The sequence below is a fragment of the Protopterus annectens genome, chromosome 13.part0 (genome assembly GCF_019279795.1).
Source record: "Protopterus annectens isolate FY-2018-M chromosome 13.part0, PAN1.0, whole genome shotgun sequence".
NCBI classification, from domain to species: domain Eukaryota; kingdom Metazoa; phylum Chordata; order Ceratodontiformes; family Protopteridae; genus Protopterus; species Protopterus annectens.
In genome coordinates this window covers 815066134-815089253 of record NC_056747.1, presented here as the reverse complement: position 1 = coordinate 815089253, position 23120 = coordinate 815066134, and the positions used below count along the sequence as shown (strand labels likewise).

General features: G+C 40.8%; 1 protein-coding gene across 1 annotated transcript in view; it reads right to left on the bottom strand.

Moving 5' to 3' along the window:
- MED13 (mediator complex subunit 13) overlaps nucleotides 1–23120 on the bottom strand; it is a 3555174-nt gene that overhangs the window by 591947 nt on the left and 2940107 nt on the right. Inside the window, exon 25 of the mRNA XM_044054535.1 lies at nucleotides 94–252. Coding sequence (XP_043910470.1) covers nucleotides 94–252 — 159 coding nt within the window. The remainder of the gene's footprint in view (nucleotides 1–93; nucleotides 253–23120) is intronic.

The window sequence follows — 23120 nt, the reverse complement described above, 5'->3', positions numbered from 1 at the left end:
AGATATTACTAACGGACACAAAAATACAGAAGCTATTCAATTTTCAGATCAAAAATGTGTATGATACATAGGAATTCTAAATGCATACATTACCTGGCATAATAATGAAAGAACCCTGCGGTTCCATTGCCACTAGGCAAGCACTGAGAATGCTTGGAGAATCAGCAGCAGAGATGCCACACATCCTGCACATTTCCTTCAACCTTCTGCTAAGAGACTGCAAGTTTCGGCGGCTCAGCAAGCAACTCCAGTCTAGAACCACACAGAAAGGACACCAAATTAGTCAAATAAAAATACTCAAAAAACAAAATTCACAGTTTAACAAAGGATGTGAAAATTACTTAGAAGACAGAGTTATGCATTTTCTAGGTAACCTTTCAGTAAGTGTACCAGTAATGAATACAATGATGGCGTCTCTCATCAAATGCAGCTATGTGATAAATCCACCATAATAGCAGATGTTAAAATAAAGGGATTACTGCTGCAGTGTTTCTCATCATGAATGGGAATTAGTTGCAGGTACACATGTCCACCCAGCCTGACCTCCAGTGTTTTAAAAGTTCCCACGGCAGGTTCACGACCACACCACAATGGAGACATCAGCAGGATGCTGAGTAAAATAAGGCAGCAGCCTACATCTGTCTGTTCTTTGTTGTGTGGAAATGGAGGCACAGCTGCTTAACAAGTGCACCTGTTTAGTGCGAGCCAAATACAGATTATGTATCTCCAAGTTTTGGAGATTTTTGGGGGGATGGGGACAGCATACGGCTGAGTGAGGGAGTCTATGACGTAGCAGTGATCCCAGTATCTGAACATCTACAGCTATGATGAGTTTATCATGCAGCTGCACTGTGTTAATCATAGGGACCAAGACCTCATTGTTATGCAACACAGGTGGGAAAAATACTAAAGTAGCAGTTACACAGACCAGAGCCTTAGGTGGGGGAGTTTGCATGCCTTTCAAGATAATAACAAAACTTGCGACATTCACTGAAGAATGCCCAGTCTGCAATATATATATGTTCACCTGTCTGAGGTACTCTGAAGTGAAACATTTCTGAAGTTGACTACTGCAGTGGCGGCTGCACTAGCAGAATAAGCCTTACTCATCCATTAAATCACAGAGAAAAAACATTAACAAAATAAAATATAAAGAGTGTGTTTTAACAGCGGCTTATCCTGACTCCCTTGAGTGAAGGGAATAAATAACTACTTTGAGATCTTGAAGTACTTAGCCACATAATATGAACTGACAATGTATATCCAGCAAATGCAAGGGTCTGTTCCCTTTTGTTCTGCTACTTGTGAAAGAACACTAGTAAGCAGACAGTTTGATTTAGAGTGGTTTCTTTCACTTTTGGAATGAAAGGTTAATCCTCAAGGAAACTGTCCTAAGGAAAAACAAGATGAGGTTTGATGGGCAAATACTTACAGTTTGGATATTCTGTGTACAGATTTGACAGCTAATGAGAAAATTATTTCCCCCAAAGATAACTTTATGGCACACAGTTGCTGACGGTCTCAAAAAGTAATAAATATACTGTTTTTTTTTTCTGTCCTGGGTGACGCAAGCCACTGGGTTTTAACTGCATGGCAGGTAATGTAAGAGGAGGGACCATGGTTAGGCAGTATATGCTGCACACCTCTAAGTAGAGAGAGTCAATTACCTGCCACACCTAAGCGGCTTCTAGTGTAAAATGGGAAGTTGCACATCAGGAAAAAAAAATACATTCTGTTTGCAAAAACAGGTCTTTCTGGCTGTGACCTTACTTGCCTCTTGTAAGATGGTTACTGCACAAGGTGGATAAAAGCCCTACTGGAGAGTAAGGGACTTGGTCTCCAGGCAATCAACAGAAGACTGTCTAACAACCTCAAGTATTTAAGCTTAAGCACTAGAAAAATGAGTAAAGCACAGCAAATAAAGAATAATGAATAAATACATCAGTGAAAAACTGTTAATAAGCTGGAAAATTATAACTTTTTTAAGAAGAAAATAAAGGTGAAGTGAACCAAGCTGTACCCAAGTAGTACTGAATTAAGACAAACAACACAATGTAAACACTTATTTACAATATAAAACACAGCAATTACCTTTTCAGGAAAATATACAGCACTTAAAAGTAGTATGCAAAATTATATATAAAAACTGTGCATCTGCTACTGTAGAGATGGACTGCAGTTTGACAGTGAAACTAACTCTGCTGTTCATCATCTGCAGTCCTTGAAGCCTACCTAATACTCCTTGAAGATGTTACTCTAAGTCAAGTACCTTAACTTGTGACTTCTTACAGAAGTTTAACAACTGTGGAAAACAAGAAATACGGTTGCCACCTTTTCAAATGGCCAAAGTGGGACATTTTCGGGACACACATCAGATTTTGCAGGCCGACACATACCCACGGTCAGTACAAAGGATAGAACTTAACTTTTTTGCCTAAATACAAGCTTATTCTTGTAGCATTTTAGTTGCTTATTCTGTTTATTGTAACATTTAGGTATTTTAGATACAGAATAACTGTTTTATGCAACTATTACATAAAATATGGGACATAATTATGTCCTACAATCTCAGGACATTTGCCATTTTTAATATTTTTTGTCAGGACACAACTGCCCAAAGAGGGACTGTCCCTCGCAAAGTGGGACAGGTGGTAACCCTAACAAGAACGGACTTCACAAAATTAACCAAAGCCAATATAAAATCCTGCCCGAGACTTGTACAAATTGTGACTGTTAGCTGTGACAGTTGCTGGATTGTCCTACTGGAGTATGCACAAAGTGGTAGAGTTGACTGTAAAATCCTATTCAGATCTTGGAAGCTAGTGACAGACAAAGCACAGTCTACCTTTAGCTAAAATTAGTTAAGGTATAGACTAACAGACAGTTTTTGTGTGTGTGTGTCATTTGCTGCCAGGAGTAGTTGGCTTTTTCAGCACCTTGGGCTGATCTCTGTACTGGCAACCTCACCTCTACAGCTCTTCAACTGAGGAGCAAAAAAGTGCTCAACTTGCACAACAGCCAGACACATGCCCCCACCCTTATACCCCAGCTCTTCAAAGAAAGAGCAAAAAAACATGCAGGAGCAACTAGGTCCTGTTTCTACATCTCATCCACCCCACCCTTCTTCAGCTGATGGGCAATTAAAATAAAGTCCGAGATCCAGGAGCAAATCCGGTCACATTTCTGCGCCGTGCCCCAACACTTCTAAGATTTGAACTTGGATGGGAGGGAAGCGAGAGAAAAGTTTTTTTTTCTTCTTTTAAATGTAGCAAGCAGTTGCTACAGTTTAGACCACACAGAGAACACTACAGCTCTTATGTTTGACTGAAAATGCAATACCATCTTTTAAAACTCGGTATGCACTAAAGATCAATTGGGATTGGCCAATACAGACACACTAACACTCTGCACACCTGGGGCAATTGCTCCCATTGTACCTCCTTAGCTACATTACAGTCTGTGCTTAGAAAGAATAGCTGTGTAAGAACTCACCATAACCTTAGCTGTCCTTCTCTTCCATGTTGCAGTATTCATTACTGCAGAGAGGTTGCTGCCTGCAGCACCTGACATCTGGCCAGTATAACCAAAGTCTTAGGAGCAGGGGTATGTGCGATGTTTGATGTCAGAGCCATAAACTGACGTTGGCTATAAAGGTGACGTTTGCACATACACACTTCAGAATGGACTGCCGCATACAGTAGTACCCCTGGAAGCAATAAAGAGGAAGGAGGAAGCTTTTCAGACCCACATGTAATACGAGGCCAAAGGGTGCCTCATGGAGGCATATGCCTGATCCTGAGGTTAGGTAGATGGAGAGAAATCTGTCCTCTCAGGTAGCTAAACAGGTAAAGAGGGGGTAGGAGAGTGGGACTAAATACTGGAACATGGAAAAGGGCATCTAAGATTATAGTAAGTTCTTACACAACTATTCTATGTCCTTCTATTCTCACGTTGCAGTATTCATTACTAAAGAGAGAGTACCATAGCTTTAGGTATGAGCCTGGGAAGAGGGATGAGGTCCCTGGTCTATTAGGTCATGTAGAATAGACCTAGCAAAACTGCTTCTGGCCCTAGAAGCCAAATTTAGTTTGTAATGTCTAGTAAAAGTATGGACTGATGACCAAGTAAGCAGCTTCTAGGATAAAAGCATAGTGTACCCCTCGAAGAAAGCAGCTTGAGGAGGCAGCTGACCTAGTTGAATGACCCCTCACGCTTTCAGGAAGGGCTTTGCCATGAAGAGAGTAGCAGCAGAGATAGCCTTAGACATCCATGAAGAGATGGTCTGTTTAGAAACTGCCTTCTCCAAGGCCCTTGGATGAAAGGAGACAACAAGCTGGTCAGACAATCTAATGGGTTTGGTCTTGTTCAGATAATACCAGAGTTGTTAGTGGACATCTGGAGAATGTAGAGTTCTTTGACAGGAATTTTGAAGACAGGAAGGTTAATGGTCTGATTCAAGGATAGGTCATTAACTACCTTAGGCATGAAGGAAGGGTTTAGTCCTGAGGGAGACCCTATCTTTATGTAAGATGAGGTAAGGAGGGATGGGCATCAGGGCTTGGGTTTCAGATATCCTCCTGGCAGATGTGAGGGCCACCAGCAGTATTGTTTTCCAGGTACATAACTTCAGTGAAGCAGAGTGGGCTGGCTCAAAAGGCGGTAAAGTGAGTTTTTCCACGTAAAAATACAGATACCATTTAGGAGGTATTGGTTTGTGGGGGGGGGGGTTGTCTGATATGGAGGACCCCTTTTATAAAGAGCTTAACCTCTAATCTGGATGCCAGAGATGGTACCAAAGGAAGATGAGTGGAAATGGCAGACAAGTGGACCTTAACAGAAAAGTACATTAGTCCTGAATGGAGAAGCTCACACAGGAAAGGACCATGGGTACAGGACTGAATAAAGGGTCCTGTTTTTTCTTATGACACCACCTGGAGAATCTTTTCCATTTTGCCACATAATTTCTCCTAGTATTGGGTTTCCTGGCCTCCTGCATGACACTGAGTATGTCCCTCTGAGTATAGGTGCCTGAAGGGGATTAGAACCCTTTCGCCCATAAAGTGAGCCTGAGATTGCTCACCTGAGGGTGTATTAGGGACCCCCTGTCTTGTGTGAGTAGGTCTAGACGGTGGGATAAAGTACAGTTGTGTACAATGTAGATGTTCAAGTGTATTCACTGTTGCAGTCATTACATTTGGGTAATATGCTGGCAGGTTGCCCTCAGTCGGCCTGAATAACAAAGTCTTGGGTCCTGCGTCGGTTGCTGTCTCCTCTTCCATGACGTCAGGTCATCAGGGGTATAAAACATGCAGCCGACGCCATTTTATTTAGTTTTTCTTGCCCCAGATGTCAGGTGCCCCCCAAATAGGGAGCAAAAATATATACATAAATAAACAGTAAATATAGAAATGCACTTTTAGAAACATAAATTTTACCTTCAACTAAAAGCAAATACACCACAAAGGCTTTTGAGTATAGTGAAGGAAAGAAAAGGTATAGAAAGGGGGGTGGCGGGTGGGTACCCCAGACTGCAACAGTGAATACACTCGAACATCTACATTTATGGTAAGTGTACACAACTGTACTATGTTCATGTTTCACTGTTGCAGTCATTACATTTGGGTAGAATCCCAAAGCTATGGATGGGAGAATGGAACTAAACAGCATTAGGAGCGGCTATAAGGCCCTGCAGGACTGCAGTGGTAAAGCCTGCCCTGGATTTGGAAGAGAGGGGTAAATGATAATGCTTTGTGAAGGTATGAACAGAGCTCCAAGAAGCAGCTTCTAGAATGTCTTTGGTTGGAACCCCTCTGAGAAAAGATGCTAAAGTAGAGGCAGTCCTGGTGAAAAGGGATCTGATCCCCTTGGGCACAGGTTTACCATGGTGCAAATAGCCAAATAGCAGAAACGCATTGTGCAAATAGCAGAAACAAATACAGTGGCTTATCCACTTAGAAATAGTCTGCTTTGATATAGCCTTCCCTTCTGACCCTGCAGCAAATGCTACCAGTAGTTGCACAGATTTTCTTAGAGATTTGATCCTGCTTAAGTAGAATCTTAGTTGTCTGTGTACATCCATTGAATTCAGGATCTGCTCCCCCTTGTTCTGCAGATTTGGGTAAAATGTTGGCAGATGAATGGTCTGGTTAAGAGCCACACTGGATACCACGTTAGGCATAAAAGAAGGATTGGTCCTGAGGGACACCCTGTCCAGGTAAAATATAATAAAAGGCTCCACTGCCATGAGAGCCTGCAGTTCTGAAACCCTTCTTGCTGAAGTGACTGCCAAGAGAAAAGCTGTTTCCAAGATAGAAATTTTATATCCGCAGTAGCTGCTGGTTCAAAAGGAGGCAGGGTGAGTTTTCCCAACACGAAATTGAGGTCCCATATAGCAGTTGGTGTTCTTCTGGGAGGCCTTAAATTTTTGGCCCCTCTAAGATACTGTTTAAGCAGAGGATGAGAGAAGAGGGGAGGTTATGTGTTGTAATGAGCCGAGATGGCAGAGGCAGGGATTTTTATTGAAGAAAAAGATAGGCCCTTGTCAGGCATCTCAGTCAAATATTGTAAAATCTGAGGAATATTGGATTTTGCTGCGTCTATTCCTTGTGCTTGGTTCCAAGCACAGAATATCTTCCATTTATCCGCATAAGACTTTCTAGTACTAGGCCCTCTGGCTTCCAAAATGACATCCATCACAGATTTACTGAGAGGTGTTGTTTGAATTAGTTGATCAGCCATGCTGCAAGATTCAGAGTTTGGAGTACAGTGTGCAGCATTTAATAGGTATGTTGAGACAGTAGATGAGAAATTTGAGGCAAGTGCCATGGAGGACGGCGAGACATATTCCTTAGAAGTGGGTACCAGTGCTGGCGAGGCCAGTCCAGAGCAATTAGGATCATTTTTGGTTTCTCCTGAATGACTTTTATTAAGACCTTGGGGAATAGAGGCAGAGGGGGAAAGGCATAGACTGATAAGTTTTTCCAGCTAAAGGATAGGGCATCCACTTTCCATGCTTTTTTGTGATGCAGAATTTGTCCAACTGATAATTTTGGGGAGAGGCAAATAGATCTATGTCTGGGCTCCCCCATTTCTGTGTTAACATGCTGAAGATTTATGGATCCAGTCTCCATTCATGCAGGTCCATAAGATTTCTGCTTAGGTAGTCTGCCAGAGTATTTTGCTTTCCTGGCAGGAATTGAGCTTGAAGATGTATTTTGTAAGTCAAGGCTGTGTTCCACAAGGCCATGGCTAGTTTGCAAAGGGGGTAGGAATGTGTGCCCCCCCTGCTTATGTACCACATAACTGTGGTGTCGTCTGTCTTTATCAGTAGTTGTCCTGGATGAACTAAGTCCTTGAAGGCTGTCAGAGCATTCTGAACAGCTAGCATGTCTTTCTGATTGATATGCAGATGCATTTGGTTTGGGTTCCATTTGCCTTGAATGCATCTCCCTGCTAGGTGGGCTCCCCAAGCATAGTCTGTTGCTTCTGTAGTCAGGGTTTGGGATAGCAGGGGATAGAGTGAATGACAGTCCCTTGTTTTGGTGACATGTCTCTGTCCACCAAAGAAACTCCTGTTGTAGTCAGGGAATGAGAGGAATCATTGTTTCCAGACTGTGACAGTGTTGACTCCATAAACTTTTTAGGTACCATTGAAGCTTCCTCATATGCAGTCTCGCATATGGAATTAGTAGAATGCAGGATGCCATGAACCCCAAAGCCTGCAGAATTTGTCTTGCAGATAACTGGGTTTTTGTTGCCATTTCTTTGAAGTATGTCAGTTGCCTTTGTTTGTCTGGCATGAGGTAAGCCATCTGGGCAGTTGTATTCAAACTTGGACCAAGGAATGTAATTATTTGAGAGGGCACCAGTTGTGATTTCTTTTCGTTTATGGTGTACCCTAGGCATGCTAGAAGCTTTTTTACAACCACCAGATGATGAAGAAGAGTGTCCTTGTCCTCTGCTTGAATGAGACAATCGTCCAGATAAGGATAAATGTGTATGCTTCTTTGCCTGCAGAATGCAATTACTGGTGCCAGGCACTTTGTAAAGACTCTGGGCGCAGTAGATAAGCCAAAGGGCAGTGCAGAGAATTGGTAATGCAAAAAACCTGCTTTGAAGCCGAGGTATCTGCATAACTCCCTTACTGGAATATGCAGGTATGCCTCTTTTAAGTCTAGAGTTACTAACCAAGCATTCCTGCCTAGCATAAGCAGTAGTTGTTGTAAAGTCAGCATTTTGAATTTTGGAATATCCAGGAACATGTTCAAAGTCCAGTATTGGACATCATGAATTGTCTTTTCTGGGTACCATGAAAAGTCTTGAGTAAACTCCTTGTCCTTTTTCCTTCTCTAGTACCGGTTGAATAGCCCCCATATCCATGAGGGACATTACTTGTTTCTGGGCCTCTGCCCACTGGTTTTGTGGCAGATTCGGCCATCCGTTTGGAATTGGCAAAGTATGGAAATGAAATCTGTACCCCTGAGATACTATGTTTAATACCCACTTGTCCTGGGTAATTAACAGCCAATTTTGAGCATGAAGTGCTAGTTTTCCTCCCAAGGGGGCTGCCAAAAGATAAGTGCTTGGTGATGGAAGTCATTGAGACTGCTTACTGTAGGGTTGTGCTTTGTTTCCTCCAGATTTGGAGGTGGAGCACCCCATTGCTTTGACCTTTAAGAACCCTGTGATTGGTATCTGGAGCCTTTTGAGCACTTGGATTTGCCCTGTGTGGCTCTGTTGGACACAGGAAAGGACCAATTTTTAGTAGGCCAGTGCCTACTGAACCTGGGTGGCTGCACTTGCAAGAAATCTTTTACAGTTTGCATAGATTTAGCTTTGTCTTCCATTTCCTTTAAAACTTCTGTCTTATTATCAAACAGTATCATGCTGCAAAGGGGCATCCAACAATTTAGCTTTAACATGATCAGGCAGATTTTGCTCCTTGAGCCAGGCATGCCTTCTAATCACAGATCCAGTAACGGCGGCCCTACAAGAGGCCTCCAAGGAATCAAAACCACATTGCAAAGTATGCTTTCCAACCTGTTCTGCTGAATGCAATAATTCCTGTAACTCTATTTTCTACACAATCAGAAATCAACATAATTTTCTGTTTCAGTAAGCCCATAACATGCTGTTGATATTTCAGCATATGAAATTGGCAGTTTAAAGCCCTGACTGCCAAGGTTGCAGACGTATAAACCTTCTTACCCCATCTATCCAGCGCCCTGGAATCTCTATCAGAAGAGGTAGGATTTTTGGCTGTAGAGGCCTTTACACCCTTGGGACCCTGAGAAATAGTTTCAGGATCAGCAGCAGGATTTTTGAAAAGAAATTTGTGGGAGTCAGGAACCCTGTAACATCTGTCTGGCTTACTAGGAGCCGGAGGCAGGGAATCAGAAGCCATGCTCGATTCCGAGAACACATCATCCACAACGTTGAATACAGGAGGTATTGCCAAAAGCCTATGCTGAGGAAGGAGGAAATCCCTAAGCCTCTTTTTTGATTCAGAGAAGTCCTGACTCTCCCAGTGAAAATGTTCCCTTAAAGTTTGCAAAGTCTCTCCAAAAGAGTAATCCTCAGGAGGAGATGCAGATGGGATGGATTCCTCTGCATCAGAATCCTCATACGGTGGAATAGAAAATTCCTGATCAGAAGAGGAATCAGAAGAAATGGAAACCTGATCTGAAGATTCATAATCAGTGCCTTGCCTAGGCCTCTTAGCAGGGGGAGGTTGGGAACCCCTGATCAAGGTAATTAAATCCTCAGCCATTTTGATCATCTGTTTTTTAGGCATAGGGGTCCGAGCACGTGGCTCATGCGTAGGTTTTTTAGACATAGAAGTTGTTTTTGACCTGGTTTTTGAGGCGTCGGTTTGATATCATAGGATCATAGGTTAGTCCTAGGCTAACTGCTCTTGCAAGCCATTTTAAGCCTAGCCAATCATCCCCTGTGAGATTCAAACCCTGTACCTTGTGTTTGTAGGGCAAACTGTTGAGGCCTGAAAACACCCTCAGAAGCAGTGTCTGCTCAGCGGCTCCGGACCCATCCAAGGGAGAGACATCCACAGGTTCAATGATCTGAGAATCTCGAGGCATACCGGACTCCAAATGGGTCTCAGTAGAGGTCTGCGACTCAAAAGTAGCAGGTATCAGGGGCTGCGAAAGCGCCTCACTGAGTACCGGTGAACCAGCGACTGGCTTAGGAGTAGCTTCGTTGTCGGATTTGGACCTAGACTGTCTGTCTCTGCCTTTTTCTTTGCATTTTTTATGTACTCAGTCGAATTGCTAACCGACATTTCAGGGTAATTAAATCTTGAACCAAAATATTTTGAAGCAAAAATATACCAACGCTTAATAGTGCATTGGTTAAATCTAGCACAAAACAGACAGCAAGGCACATTGTGATCTGGGCCTAGGCAAGGAATACAGTACAAATGAAAATCCTTATGAGGTATTTGCTTCCCACAAGTAATGCAATTATTAACTTTTACTGGCATCGGTAAGAAGCAAGAAAAAGTTTCCCCAACGGGGTACTTCGCTTTAGTTTTAAGACTTCGGTTCTGAAACTCGAATATGAAAATTTCAGAAGTCGGCTGCACTTGCGAACTGCTTCTGCTTCGGGCACTGCGCAGCAAGAAAGACTGAATAAAATGGCGTTGGCTGCATGTTTTATACCCCTGACATCATGGAAGAGGAGACAGCAACTAACGCAGGACCCAAGACTTTGTTATTCAGGCTGAGGGCAACCTGCCAGCAGATTACCCAAATGTAATGACTGCAACAGTCAAACACGAAGAACGTCCTGTGGTGACCGCCCTTGGCCAGTAGATGAAGGGGAAACCAATGCTGTCTTGCCCAGAAGGGAGTCACCAGCATGACTTTTGATTTATCCCTCTGAATCTTCAGGACCACCTTCTGAATCCGTGTGAAGGGAGGGAAGGCATAAAGATACATCCCCACCCAAGAGAATGAGAAGGCGTTAACTTTCCAGGCCTGGGGATGTGGATCCCTCATACAAAACAGGGGCATGTGCCTGTTCTGGGAGGTGGCAAAACAGGTCTGCCTGAGGAATACTCCACTTGTGTGTAAGATCTAGGAACACCTCTGTGAAGCATCCATTCATGCAGAAGCTCTGCTGAGAGTGTCTTACATATTCTCTGGTGAAGGAATGTAAACTGCCTGAAGGTGGATTTGCAGAGATGATGCAAGAGACCAAATCTGTACGGCTAGGCTGCAAAGAGGGTAAGTCCTTGTCCCACCCGCCTTGTTTATGTACCACAAGACAGTCATATTGCCTGTAACTACTTTCAAGTTGCCTGGTAGGGGGGCTGGTTGGAAGACCTGTAGTGCTAAGTAAAGGGTCATCTCTTTGATGTGATCCCTTTGGCTTAGCGGAGACCACTCTCCCTGCACTTTCCTTAGTTTTTGCTGGTGTTGTAAAACTGCCCCCCAACCCAGATATGAAGCACCTGTGAAAATTTGCTGTGAGGGTGGAGGTAACTGCAAGGGCATGCCCTGGTTGAGATTGATGGTTGTAATCCACCATTCCAACTCTTTCTTCAGGCATGGTAGTAAGGGGGAGGGAGATATCCAGAATATGAGAATGTTGATTCCAATGGGTCTTTAATACCCACTGAATCTTCCTTGTATGCAGCCTTGCTAGAGGGAGCACTGGTATCAAGGATGCCATGTGTCCCAGGACTTTCAGAAATTCGCTGGCTAAAAGTGTACGAAGAGAGGGAAACTTCTGGGAGGTAAAGAGCGAGGTCTTTTACCTTCTGGCAGGGGATGAAAGCTGCCAACTTGTCGGTTCTTATCCTGCACCCTATAAAAACTAGGTCTTTTGCAGGGGTTGGTGGGACTTCTTGTGGTTCACAGTGAACCCTAGGTCTGCCAGGGTTCAAGTCACCAGGAGTACAATCGGAAACCCAAAAACAACAACAGGGGACAAGCAAACAGGTGGAGGAGGTTACCCTTGATGCCAACACTGATAACTCAAACTACAAATTGGTATATAATAAAGACAAGGACTTTAAAGTTTATAACTATTCGTCCTTCAGTTTTGACTATGACTTAGCTGACATGCTAGCAAAAGGTTATTCTTTTGTACCTGATGTTCATGCTGACATTGGAAAATCACTGATTGAACCGAAATGTTTTATCCGTAAATTAAACCTAGCCATAAATTTAGGAAATGCTCCAAGAAATGTATATGATTTACCTATATCAAGCACATTTAATCCACCATTACACCCAGTGAGTGTTTTTGAAAAAGTATGTGAGCTCGACTTTCAAAATTGTGCAGAAACTAATAGAAAAAAAGTCTACAAAAATGCGAATATTAGCTTGGATGAACAAGCATTTACGGATTTACAGCAACTCCCAGTTAGGCTGATGAAACCCGACAAGGGCGGGAGTGCTGTAATAATGGACACTGATACTTATAATCAGAAAATGAAAGAAATGGTAGATTGTGAAACCTACATGCCTGCTTCCCAAAACAAAGTTAATGAAGCATATGAGAGAATAAGGTCTTACTTAAATGACATGTTCAGAGGGCAGGATTGACAATCAGACATTGAATTTCTTAACAATGCCTGCACCTAAAACCCCAACTTTATTTGATATACCCAAAATACATAAATGTATCGAAGACCCCCAATGCGGCCTTTAGTTGATGCCAGAGGGTCACTTACTTATGCATGCACCAAATACGTAGACACCATATTGAAAAAGTACATTAAACAAGAATCTAAAATTTGTAAAGATTCTTGGACGTCTTGGAAATATTAGCAAGTAGGAATACAATGAGAATTACAACTTTTTAACGACAGACGTAAAAGATCTATACACATTAATACCCCATAGAGAGGGAATAGGATGGGTGACAAGTATATTAAGACACAAGGGTGCACCTAGATATAATTTTATCGAATAATTATATTATGTTCAACAAAGAGAGATACCTGCAATGCACTGGTGTAGCAATGGGGTCACCTTGCGGGGGTAGTTTCTCAAACCTAGTCATGGCTTCTTCGGAAAAAGAATTCACTGAAAACAGTGTGGTGTAAGGACATAATACATTTCCACACTAGATTTTTAGATGACATCTTAATTATACTAAAAGATGATGAAAGTTCTAAAAAACATTTAGTAGATTTAAATACAACTTTTTTGAAATTTACTTTTGAGTTTAACCAGGATAGTATAGCATACTTGGATATAAAACTGAGTAAAGACAAGGAGAAGAAAAGGTATATCTCAGCAATCCACAGAAAAGTAACGTTCTAATACCTTCTTAAACTTTTCAAGTTGTCATCTCATAAAACAGAAAGGATCAGTAATAAAGGGATAACTGGTCCGTGCTGCCAAAATGACATTCAGGGAAAGTGACTTCATAGAAGAATGTAAAATGTTACAGAATATGTTTACAAGGAGGGGATACCCAGTAAATTTAATAAGAGGGCTTATATGCGAAGTGAAAAGCAAAAGAGAAAGAGGGAGATTATATATATATATATATATATATATATATATATATACACACATATACACACACCCATTTTCAGCGAATATAATAATATTAATTATGGCATTTCAAATGCTCAAGTTGTAGCAAGTACAGATGAAGGTAGAAGAGAATTATTAAAATCAAAACACAGATTAATTTTGACATACAACTTAGATGCCATAGATTTTGTAAGAATAGTCTTTAAAAATTGGGAACTGTTATCAGGGCAAGCTTTAACAAGTAGAACATTCATGGAATTACCGCAGGTTATATATAAAAAAGGAAAAAAGCCTGAAAAGTTTTTTCGAAAGTAGAAATGGAACAAAACAACTAGTAAGGAACCAAGGAATGACAATATGTGGTGCATGTAATTATTGTACAAACATGGAAGTAGGAAAAACATTCCATGTTTGTAACAAAAAATACACAACAAAAAATTTACATGCAACTCCAAGTCTATTATTTATATTGCTCTTTGTTAGTTATGTTCATTTTACATAGGAAAAACAGATCGTAAAATGAAAGTGTGTATGAACATTTTTACAGTATAAGGAAAAATAAAACGGAAAACGCTGTAGCCAAACATGTTTTCGAAAACCCTACACAAGTTTAAATTCAAGGTAATAGACCAAATTGTACAGGATGAACGGGGTGGCCCTATATGACTATTCTTAGAAAGGCTAGAGCTTTTATGGCAGTTGAGATTAAATTCAGGAACATATCCAGGGTTAAATGAAATGTGTTCCATTCAATGCATTTTAAAGAACCTTGACAGGTAAAATATGATTAATTTTTAAACACAAGTATATCATGTATTTAGAGAGTATGTATTACATATTTGTTTGACAATGTTGCAATAACATGCATGCATACAGGGTCTACATGCATCTGAGCTGCATAAGTGTTTAGTCTTTGTGTTTGAGTTTTAAGGGAAGTGTAACAGGTTTTGTAATGGTTTTATAATGATTGTCCCATTAAATTTAAGTTATTAGCAAGCTTTCCAATTTCACTGGACACACTTAATTGAATTAATTTTCTTATTGGACAACTCATAATGATGTTTACATTTGAAAATGTACTTTGGTGTTTTTTACGAACAGTTTTTAACTGAAGTTTTGTTATTAAGCAAGACGAAAAGCGCTTAATAAATACTTATAATTTTGATTTGCACCTTGGTTCTCAAACAGTCTCCTGGAGTGGTATCTTTGTGTCAGAGTAAATTCTTAGAACTAAATGCTAACATGCAAATATTTAAAGGCTGGCTTATTTTAAGGGCAAAACGTAATTTGTTGCTGTTTTCCAAGTGAAGTCAGGCAGGTAGCAGAATAACAATTACTTGGGACAGACTAAGTTACTAGAATGTTACCATTAACTACACATATACGCACAATAAGATGAAGGATCAACAATAAAACATCAACAAATGCAAATAAAACATAGTAAGGAGGACTTCAGAAGACAAATTAATCCTGAAAACAGTGTTGACATCTAGGAACAAAATCCAAGCTATAAACCAATTTGCTCTTCCTGTCCTAACTTACAGTTTTGGAGTAACTGACTGGCCCCTAAACGTGTTGGATAGATTAGACAGGAAAACAAAAAGGATGATTCATGCTCACCAAATGATTTACAAAAATCAGTGTATACCAAGATTATATATTCCCCATTCTGAAGGAAGGATGGGCCTCCTTGAAACTGATTATATTTACGGATCTGCAGTCGTGGGACTGCACACATCTGCTGACCTCAAGACCCAAATGTAATGAAAGTTTTGAAACATGAGGAGAATAAATTTAAGATTACTTCCCCGCTTAGGCTAGCAGAAGCATATCAGTGCCAAGCAGATGTAGATAAAAATCAGGCGGCAACTGAATATGCAAAAAAATAAAGAATATAAGGTGAAGGACCAGATGAAACGGCAAGAAATGTGGAAAAAGCATAAATATAGTTGCAAGTCTAGAAAACTTCTGGAAGAACCTCATGTTGATCAGGAAATAATGCAGGAATGGTTAAAAAGAGGTGAATTTAAACCAAGAGATAAAAAGTTAATATTGGTGGTCCAAGACAGTTGACTACGTACAAGTTGGTTTACAAAGTCCACTAAACATGTGGGAGACAGACAAATGTAAGTTTTGTAAAACAGAATTGGAAACATTTGCACACCTCGTTGCTGGTTGTGACATACTAATGGCAGGAGGACTGTATACTGAAAGGCAATAATAATGTGTGAGACTGTTGCACTGGGGATTGTGCAAACATTATGGTACTGAAGTGGCTGAAAAACTCTGGAAATATGAGCCACGAAGCATCATAGAAAATTATGAAGTCCACATCACATGGGATCACCCATTACCAACAGTTCAAAAGATAGATACTAGAAAACCAGATATAGTGGTCCAGGAAAAGAAGAAAAAAGTAGCATTGATCATTGAAAAGTCAAAAAATATCAGGACTTGCAAGCAGAAACGAGAGCAATGTGGAAGAAAGATACACAGATAGTTTCAATGATAGTAGGAGCAATGGGTCTTATAATAATAAAAAAAAAAGTCTACAATTCTATTTAAATATGCTACCAATTCATGTAACTCCATACGAACTGCAGGAGTCATCATTACTGGGCACATTGTGGGTGCTGCGAAGAGCACTTTTGGCTAACATCAAAGAGTGAAACAATACTAATTTCATGAACTTTAATCGTACTTTGACTTAGGAATGGGGTCCATTCCTGTCATGGTATTAGAAACCGAAAAGATTTGAAAAAATTAAGAGAGAAGCATAATCTGTTGGGGGGGGGTGGTTGTGGGATATACGTAAAATAATTCTAGAAAGGTTTCAGCTACTGTTGGTGAAGTGAAAATTACTGGCCTCAGTTTAAGGTAGGTAAAATCCTGGGGAGCCAAGGATTAAAACTCTGACCTGCAACTGCATATGTAAAACATATCAGAGTATGTCAAATGTTGGTTATTACCCAAGGCAGCTGTGTGTACTTACTGTACACACTTCAAGCCAATCACCCCTTTCACATATGTGATTCTTCCACATTTTTGGAGAGGTGAAGATATTAGATGCTGGACACGAAGAGTCTGCACAACAGTTGGATCATAAAGTGTGTACCGCAGCAACCACAAGGCAAGTATACAACAGTATAATCTGCACAGCACTTTTTAGTCACAGCAGTTGGGGACTAAGCAAAATGAGCTCTCTAGATTAAGAAAAATGCCTGTGTCACAAGCTTTCTAAGGAGTGCAAAGTAAAGGGAATTGTGTGTGCCAATACAACCAAGAATGACAATTAAGCTGCCCTGGATACAGCTACAACTCAGTCCACTAAAACTGGAGACAACCTGGTAGTGGTTATGAGAATATAGCAAGCATCAAATCAACTCAATCCACTCCCAGATCTCAAAATCAAGCGTGAAATGGGAAAAAAAAAAAAAAAAAGAATATAATGGAGAAAACTGGAAAACAAGATGGACAGTAGCACCAGCAAGAGGAGGAGATAATGATCTTCTGTCAAAGGTATTCATGCTACAAGCTGAAAACTGAGCCCTAGCTGTCAAGGTCAGTACAAAACAGCTTACTAAGTATAAAGAGGGGGATGACTGACACTTGCTCATTTGAAAGCATTTGTGTAATCAACACAAAAATGACCATGGGCAATAGGCAAGGATTTTAACTCTTCTGCTAATGGGTACTGCATGGCACATATTAACAAAAATGATTGATGCAGACTGCTGTACTTATGACAATGTTAAAATGTTTATTTGAATATTTTAAGTTTAATCCTAAAGCTTGTAGAAAAAGTTTAGAAAATACAGGAGAAAGAATGGTGTTAATGAACTTCATTAACATTAATGTCTTCATAAAACCTGGTATTCACTTTTATAATTTCATCACACCCACTGAAGGGACAGGCTTCTACTGTGGTAATATTACTGTTCTTGCCTGGGTGCAGTTCAATCTGAACATCTCTGACAGCTACTTTTAATAATTTCTTTTGTTTCAGTGACCAATTCCTGGACCCAGAAATTAAGAATCTTTAGTTTCATTGTCCAATTCATGCACCCAAGCATTCAGAATATTTAGCAGTGACAATGCAATAAACTAATGTTTAGACTGGTTGTTATTCTAAAATGTTGCATTTTTTTTTTCTATTCCCAAGGACAACAGTGACCTCAATTCCCTGATACTCCTGAGGTACCATACTGGTAGTACAAAGAGCATTAGTTAAAAATATCAGTCCCCTCCCAGGGCTGTATGACTTCTGGCAGCAGGCAAAGTCTGGTAAATACCATCAGCAGAACTCACGATGAACTGAAAAAAGGTTATTAAAGGGTGGCTTTCATAGATTGAATGACTGTGTTAGAAGTGGACCAGAGGGTTCAGGTCTTGCATTTTTTGATGTGCTAATGTGTTTTTCAAATACCTCCAGAGGAAGTACCAATACATTTTTCTGAAAGCAGTTAAAATTATGATAAACTATGTTTAATACAAAGGCAAAACTTAACTATCTTTAAAAATGTAACTTCAAAGGATGAAGAAAGTTTAAATTTAATAAAAGGGTTTAAAGGAACAACTTTACTTCTTAAGACATAGGCAAACATAAATTAAAAGACAACAAATCAATACTTTTTCCTTTTACATACATCCCATATCTTTTCTTTATATCAGCCCAACATTATATAATTTCCTCTATTCCTGCCTTCCCTTAAACGTCATTCCTTTCCCCCTCCTCCAGAACATTATGCACGCATTATTCCCACAATTTTAATTTATTTCTATGTACTTTGCTCTTTCCCTTAAGATTCTCTTCCAGTTCTTTTCTCTCTTATAATAATCAATACTTCAAATACAGCTGGTTTAGACTTTGATTTCCTCCTCCTAGTAACTGCTTTTTTGGTAGCCAACAGAACTAAACTTAAGACCTTAATATGTCTAGACAATTGAGATACTGTGTCCTAGCTCAAAAAATAATTTCCTTAGTTTCAACCACTTGCTCTATCGATATTTCTGACAGAGTACTCTGTATGGATTTTTTTTTTAAGTCTGGCAAGTCATTATTCTCCCAAAATGTATATTTCTAGTACCCCTTTCTTCCCCATCACACCTCCAACATTTGCTATTTATCTGAGGAAAAATTACTTAAAGTCTGCATGGGGTATGAAAATACCTATGCAAACACTTCCAAGCAAAGACCCACGACCTTCTGGACTTTGTTGCAAAGTTGGGGAGTCATACATGTGTCGTCCCACTGTTCCCATGTAAACTGCTTTTCTAGTCTCGTTTCCCAGTCTTCTCTAACCTCCACTGATCAACTCTTACAGTTATCAAGCAATATTTATATGCCTTAGTAATTACCTTTAACAGGAGCTTCTGTTCTAGATTCAAATAAAAACTTCATCACAGCAGGTCTTTTACTTAAGATTCCCCTTATCCCTTTCTCTTTGCCTATACTCCAATATAAATCTCTAGTAGGAAAGGCAGTCTCTAGTCTGCAGTCCAAATGCCTTCTTGGCCTCATCCAACTCTATTACATTTCTCTCTAATTATTTGCTCCCAATACCTTGATTCCATTTGTCAGTTTTCTCCAGTAAAGTCCAGCCCCTCTTGCCTATCTTCTGAAATACAACTACCTGCAGACATCCATATTGGCAAGATCTCATTTCTCCATTCTTGTGTAGCCTTAGTTCTTAGTATATCGTCTGCTACTTTACGAATATAAAATTATGTATGGTTATCATTCTCCTTAAGGATCTGCATCCAAAATCCCACTCTCTATTTCTTGAATTTCATCCCATGTCATCATAAACCCTTTCAATGTTGAATCAGAAACTTCTGCTTGTGTGATGTATGCGAGCCTTAAATGTGTAGCTGTAAAATATCCCCTTCAAATCAGGTAATCCTAAACCCCATTGCCCTGTTGGAAGGATCAACTTATCCCACTCAATTCTTAGCTTCTTCTCCTCCCAGATAAATTCAACTCCCTATTATTGTTCTCATCTTTCCAGTTGATAAAAATATGCCTGATCTGTATTTAAAATTAAAGGGATCAAAAACATTTTCACTGCTAGTGTCTTACGATCCACATCCATAAACAAGAACTTCTAGTTTTGCAGTTTTTTTTTTCTTTTTAGTCTCTTTCCAAATAATGTTAGCTGCCATAACAGAGGCCTTTTTAATATGTCTCCAAAAATATGGGTATTGCTGAACCAATTTGTGTCTGGGTATACATTTATTGCTATATAGTCCCTGTTTTATCTTCATTAATTGTGTAACTCAAAAAGACTCGACACTGCTTCAAAATGTTCTACAAAACTGATGTCCTTTTCTGGCTTTGTCAGGTACAAAATAATATCTGCAAATAAAGCCAACTTTTCTTGATCATCATACCAATTACATTCTTGCATTTCTGTCTCTCATTTTCTTTGTCAGTGGCTCTAAATATAAAGCAAACAAGAGAGGAAAGAGGACACCCTTGCATACCTCTCACCTTCTTAGATTAAGAAAATTGGACAAAGCCAAAGTGAGACAAATGCCCAAAAATAGAAACAATTTTTAATGATTACTTCTCTTACAGACTTAGAAAGGTATTACAAAAAGAAATTATGTACTCACCATAACGTTCCATGTTTGTAGTACATCTCGCTCTTCATTCTTACATATGGGTTCGGAGCCAATCCTTGGCTCCGACTCGGCCTATTATAAAGCTCAAAGTCTCTTAGTTGTCTCGTGGCTAGGTAGGTATCCCATAGTGCACTAGTACAATCCCCAGATCTTGTCTGCTGCTAAACTATAGAAAGATAGAACTAAGCTTATCCAGAAAGAACAATAATGAAAGGTCTCCACCCTACCAAGGTAAAACTACCCTGTCTCCAGATCCTTCCAGGATGGGGGTAGGTGGGTGGGCTCGTAAGAATGAAGGGCGAGATGGACTACAAACATGGAATGTTATGGTGAGTACATAACTTCTTTATCTTCTGTAGTCCTATCTCGCCTTCATTCTTACATACGGGACAGTGTCCCTAAAACCTTATTCTTGGGTGGCTCACGGGAAAATACTCCTGAGTACCGTGGAACCAAAGGAGGCTCTACCCCTTGAGGTCAGGTCCAATTTGTAATGAGTAATATAAAGGTATGAGGGGTAGCCCAGGTTGCTGCTGCACAAATACTATCAACTGGAACTCTGGCTTGGAAGGCAGCAGATGTAGACTGGGATCGTGTAGAATGAGCCTTAATCTTGAACGGTAGAGTTTTTCCACTGGAGGAGTAAATGAAGGAAATATAGCTCGAAATCCAATTAGACAGGGTCACTTTACAGACTGGCAGACCTAGTCTGGAATCAGAAAAGGATACAAACAACTGGTCTGACGGAGTTCCTTAGTCCTGTGAAGGTGGAACCGTAACTGCCTGTGAACATCCAATTGATGAAATTTGTATTCTGCTGCGTTGGAATGACTAGAGAAAAACACAGGTAATTCTATGGTTTGGTTCAAATTAGTGTGAGAGCAAACTTTAGGGATAAAGGAAGGACTTGTACAAAGAGAAATTGTCTTTGTGGAAAATCAAATAAGGAGGCTTAATAGACAGCGCTTGTAACTCTGATACTCATCTAACTGATGTGATGGCTACTAGAAACCAGGTCTTCCAAGACAGAAATTTCAATAGGCACAAATTAGCAGGTTCAAAAGGTGGTGAAGTTACTTTGGACAAAAAGTTTAGATCCCAGGGAGATATTGGTTCCTGAAGGGGGGGGGGGTCTCAGCAAAGTAGCACCCTTAAGGAAGGTTTTACACAATCTCTAGGACATCAGGTTAGATTCATGCTGATCCAAATGAAAATAAGATATCGCTGCCAATTGGACCCTAATTGTGGCAGCAGCAGATCCCTGATGGAAAAGTTCAGACAAAAATTCTAAAACCATAGGGATGGCTGGAGTGCAAGGATACACATTCCTTTCTTCTGCCCAGATAGAAAACCTTCTCCATTTGCTAGTGTATAACTTCCTAGTGGAAAGTTTATGCGAAGACGTGAGTCACAGCAAGTGAAAAATCATGAAGCCTGACTAGGGATGTAATTGGATCAGCCACATTGTCAAGTTGAGGGTGTGGAGGCAGGGATGAAGGGAGCCTGACATGTGTGTCAATAGGTCTGGCAAAGTGTCCAAAGTCCATGGATCATCTAGTAGATGAGGCCCGAGAAAGTGGAACCAAATCTGGTAAGGCCAGTAAGGAGTGATGAGAATCATTTTGCTTCCAAATAACTTTGCTTTCTGAATAACCTTGGATATCAGGGGAAAGGGAGGGAAAGCATAAAGGAGTCCCAGGGGCGAATCGTGAACAAGTGCGCCTCTTGGTGGCTCCCCCAGATGGGGGATAAGGGAGAAGTAGCTGCTGCATTTGGAGTTGATCGGACTGGCAAAGAGATCGCAGCAAGGATGTCCCCATTTGCAGAAGAACTGTTCCGCTATTTCCTGAATTAGAGACCACTCGTGAGGCAACAAGATTGCCCTGTTGAGCTTGTTGGCTATCACATTGGTTGTCCCTGGGATGTGCATTGCCACTAGAATGCATTCATAGGTTCATAGATTAGTACTAAGCTAACTGCCCTTGTGAGCCATTTTAAGCTTAGCCAATTATCCCTTGTGAGACTCAAACCCTGCACCTTGTGTTTGTAAGGCAAACACCTTAACCATTAGGCCACCCTCCCAACGCCATTGGGAAGAAATTGCCCACTTCCAAACACAAAGGGCCTCTCGCCAAAGGGGGTAAGATCTGGTTCCTCCTTGCTTGTTAAGATACCACGCCACTGACATGTCTGACTGGATTGCTATTGTCCCTAGAGGAAGAAAGTCGTGAAGTGCCTACAAAGCTAGAAGCACCGCTCTCATCTCTAGAACACTGATATACAGGTGAGCCTCGTGATCTTGCCATGTGCCTTGGACAGTCCTGCCTAGATAATGCCCCCCCCCACCCTGTGAGACATCTGTGGTCACAGTAGCAACGGGTTGGCGAGGAAGGAATGGTGCTGCCTGTTGTTAGTTGGTCGGGTTGACTCCACCAACGACGGTCCTTTTGGCAAGACTGTTATGATGACGTGGTGAGATAGAGGCAGTTGTTGAAAGGACCACTGAAGATAAAAGCCACTGGAAAATTCACATGTGCAATCTGGCTAGTGAGACTAACGTTATGGTGGAGGCCATGGTCCCCAAGAGTTTCAGCACTGTCTTTGCCTTGACTTTCTGTAGAGGAAGTAGGCAGACGAGCTGACATGGTGACTGTCTATTTCTGCGCCTATAAAAGTCTCAAACTGAGAGGGCGATAAGGCAGACTTTTCCCAGTTTATTGTAATCCCCAGCTGGGAACAAAGCTGGATGGTGGAATCCCTGGCTTGTAGGAGTAGATGCCTGGTGGTGGTGATCAGCAGCCAGTCAACCAGGTATGGAAACAATTGGAATCCTAGACGTCTCAGGTGAGCTGTCATTACTGACATACATTTGAACACCCTGGGGGCTGTGGTGAGACCAAAGGGCAGAGCATGAAATTGGTCGTGAGTGGCTCCCAGCCAAAAGCATGACTCCTCGATGCTCTGTCCATTTTTATATGGTAGTACACA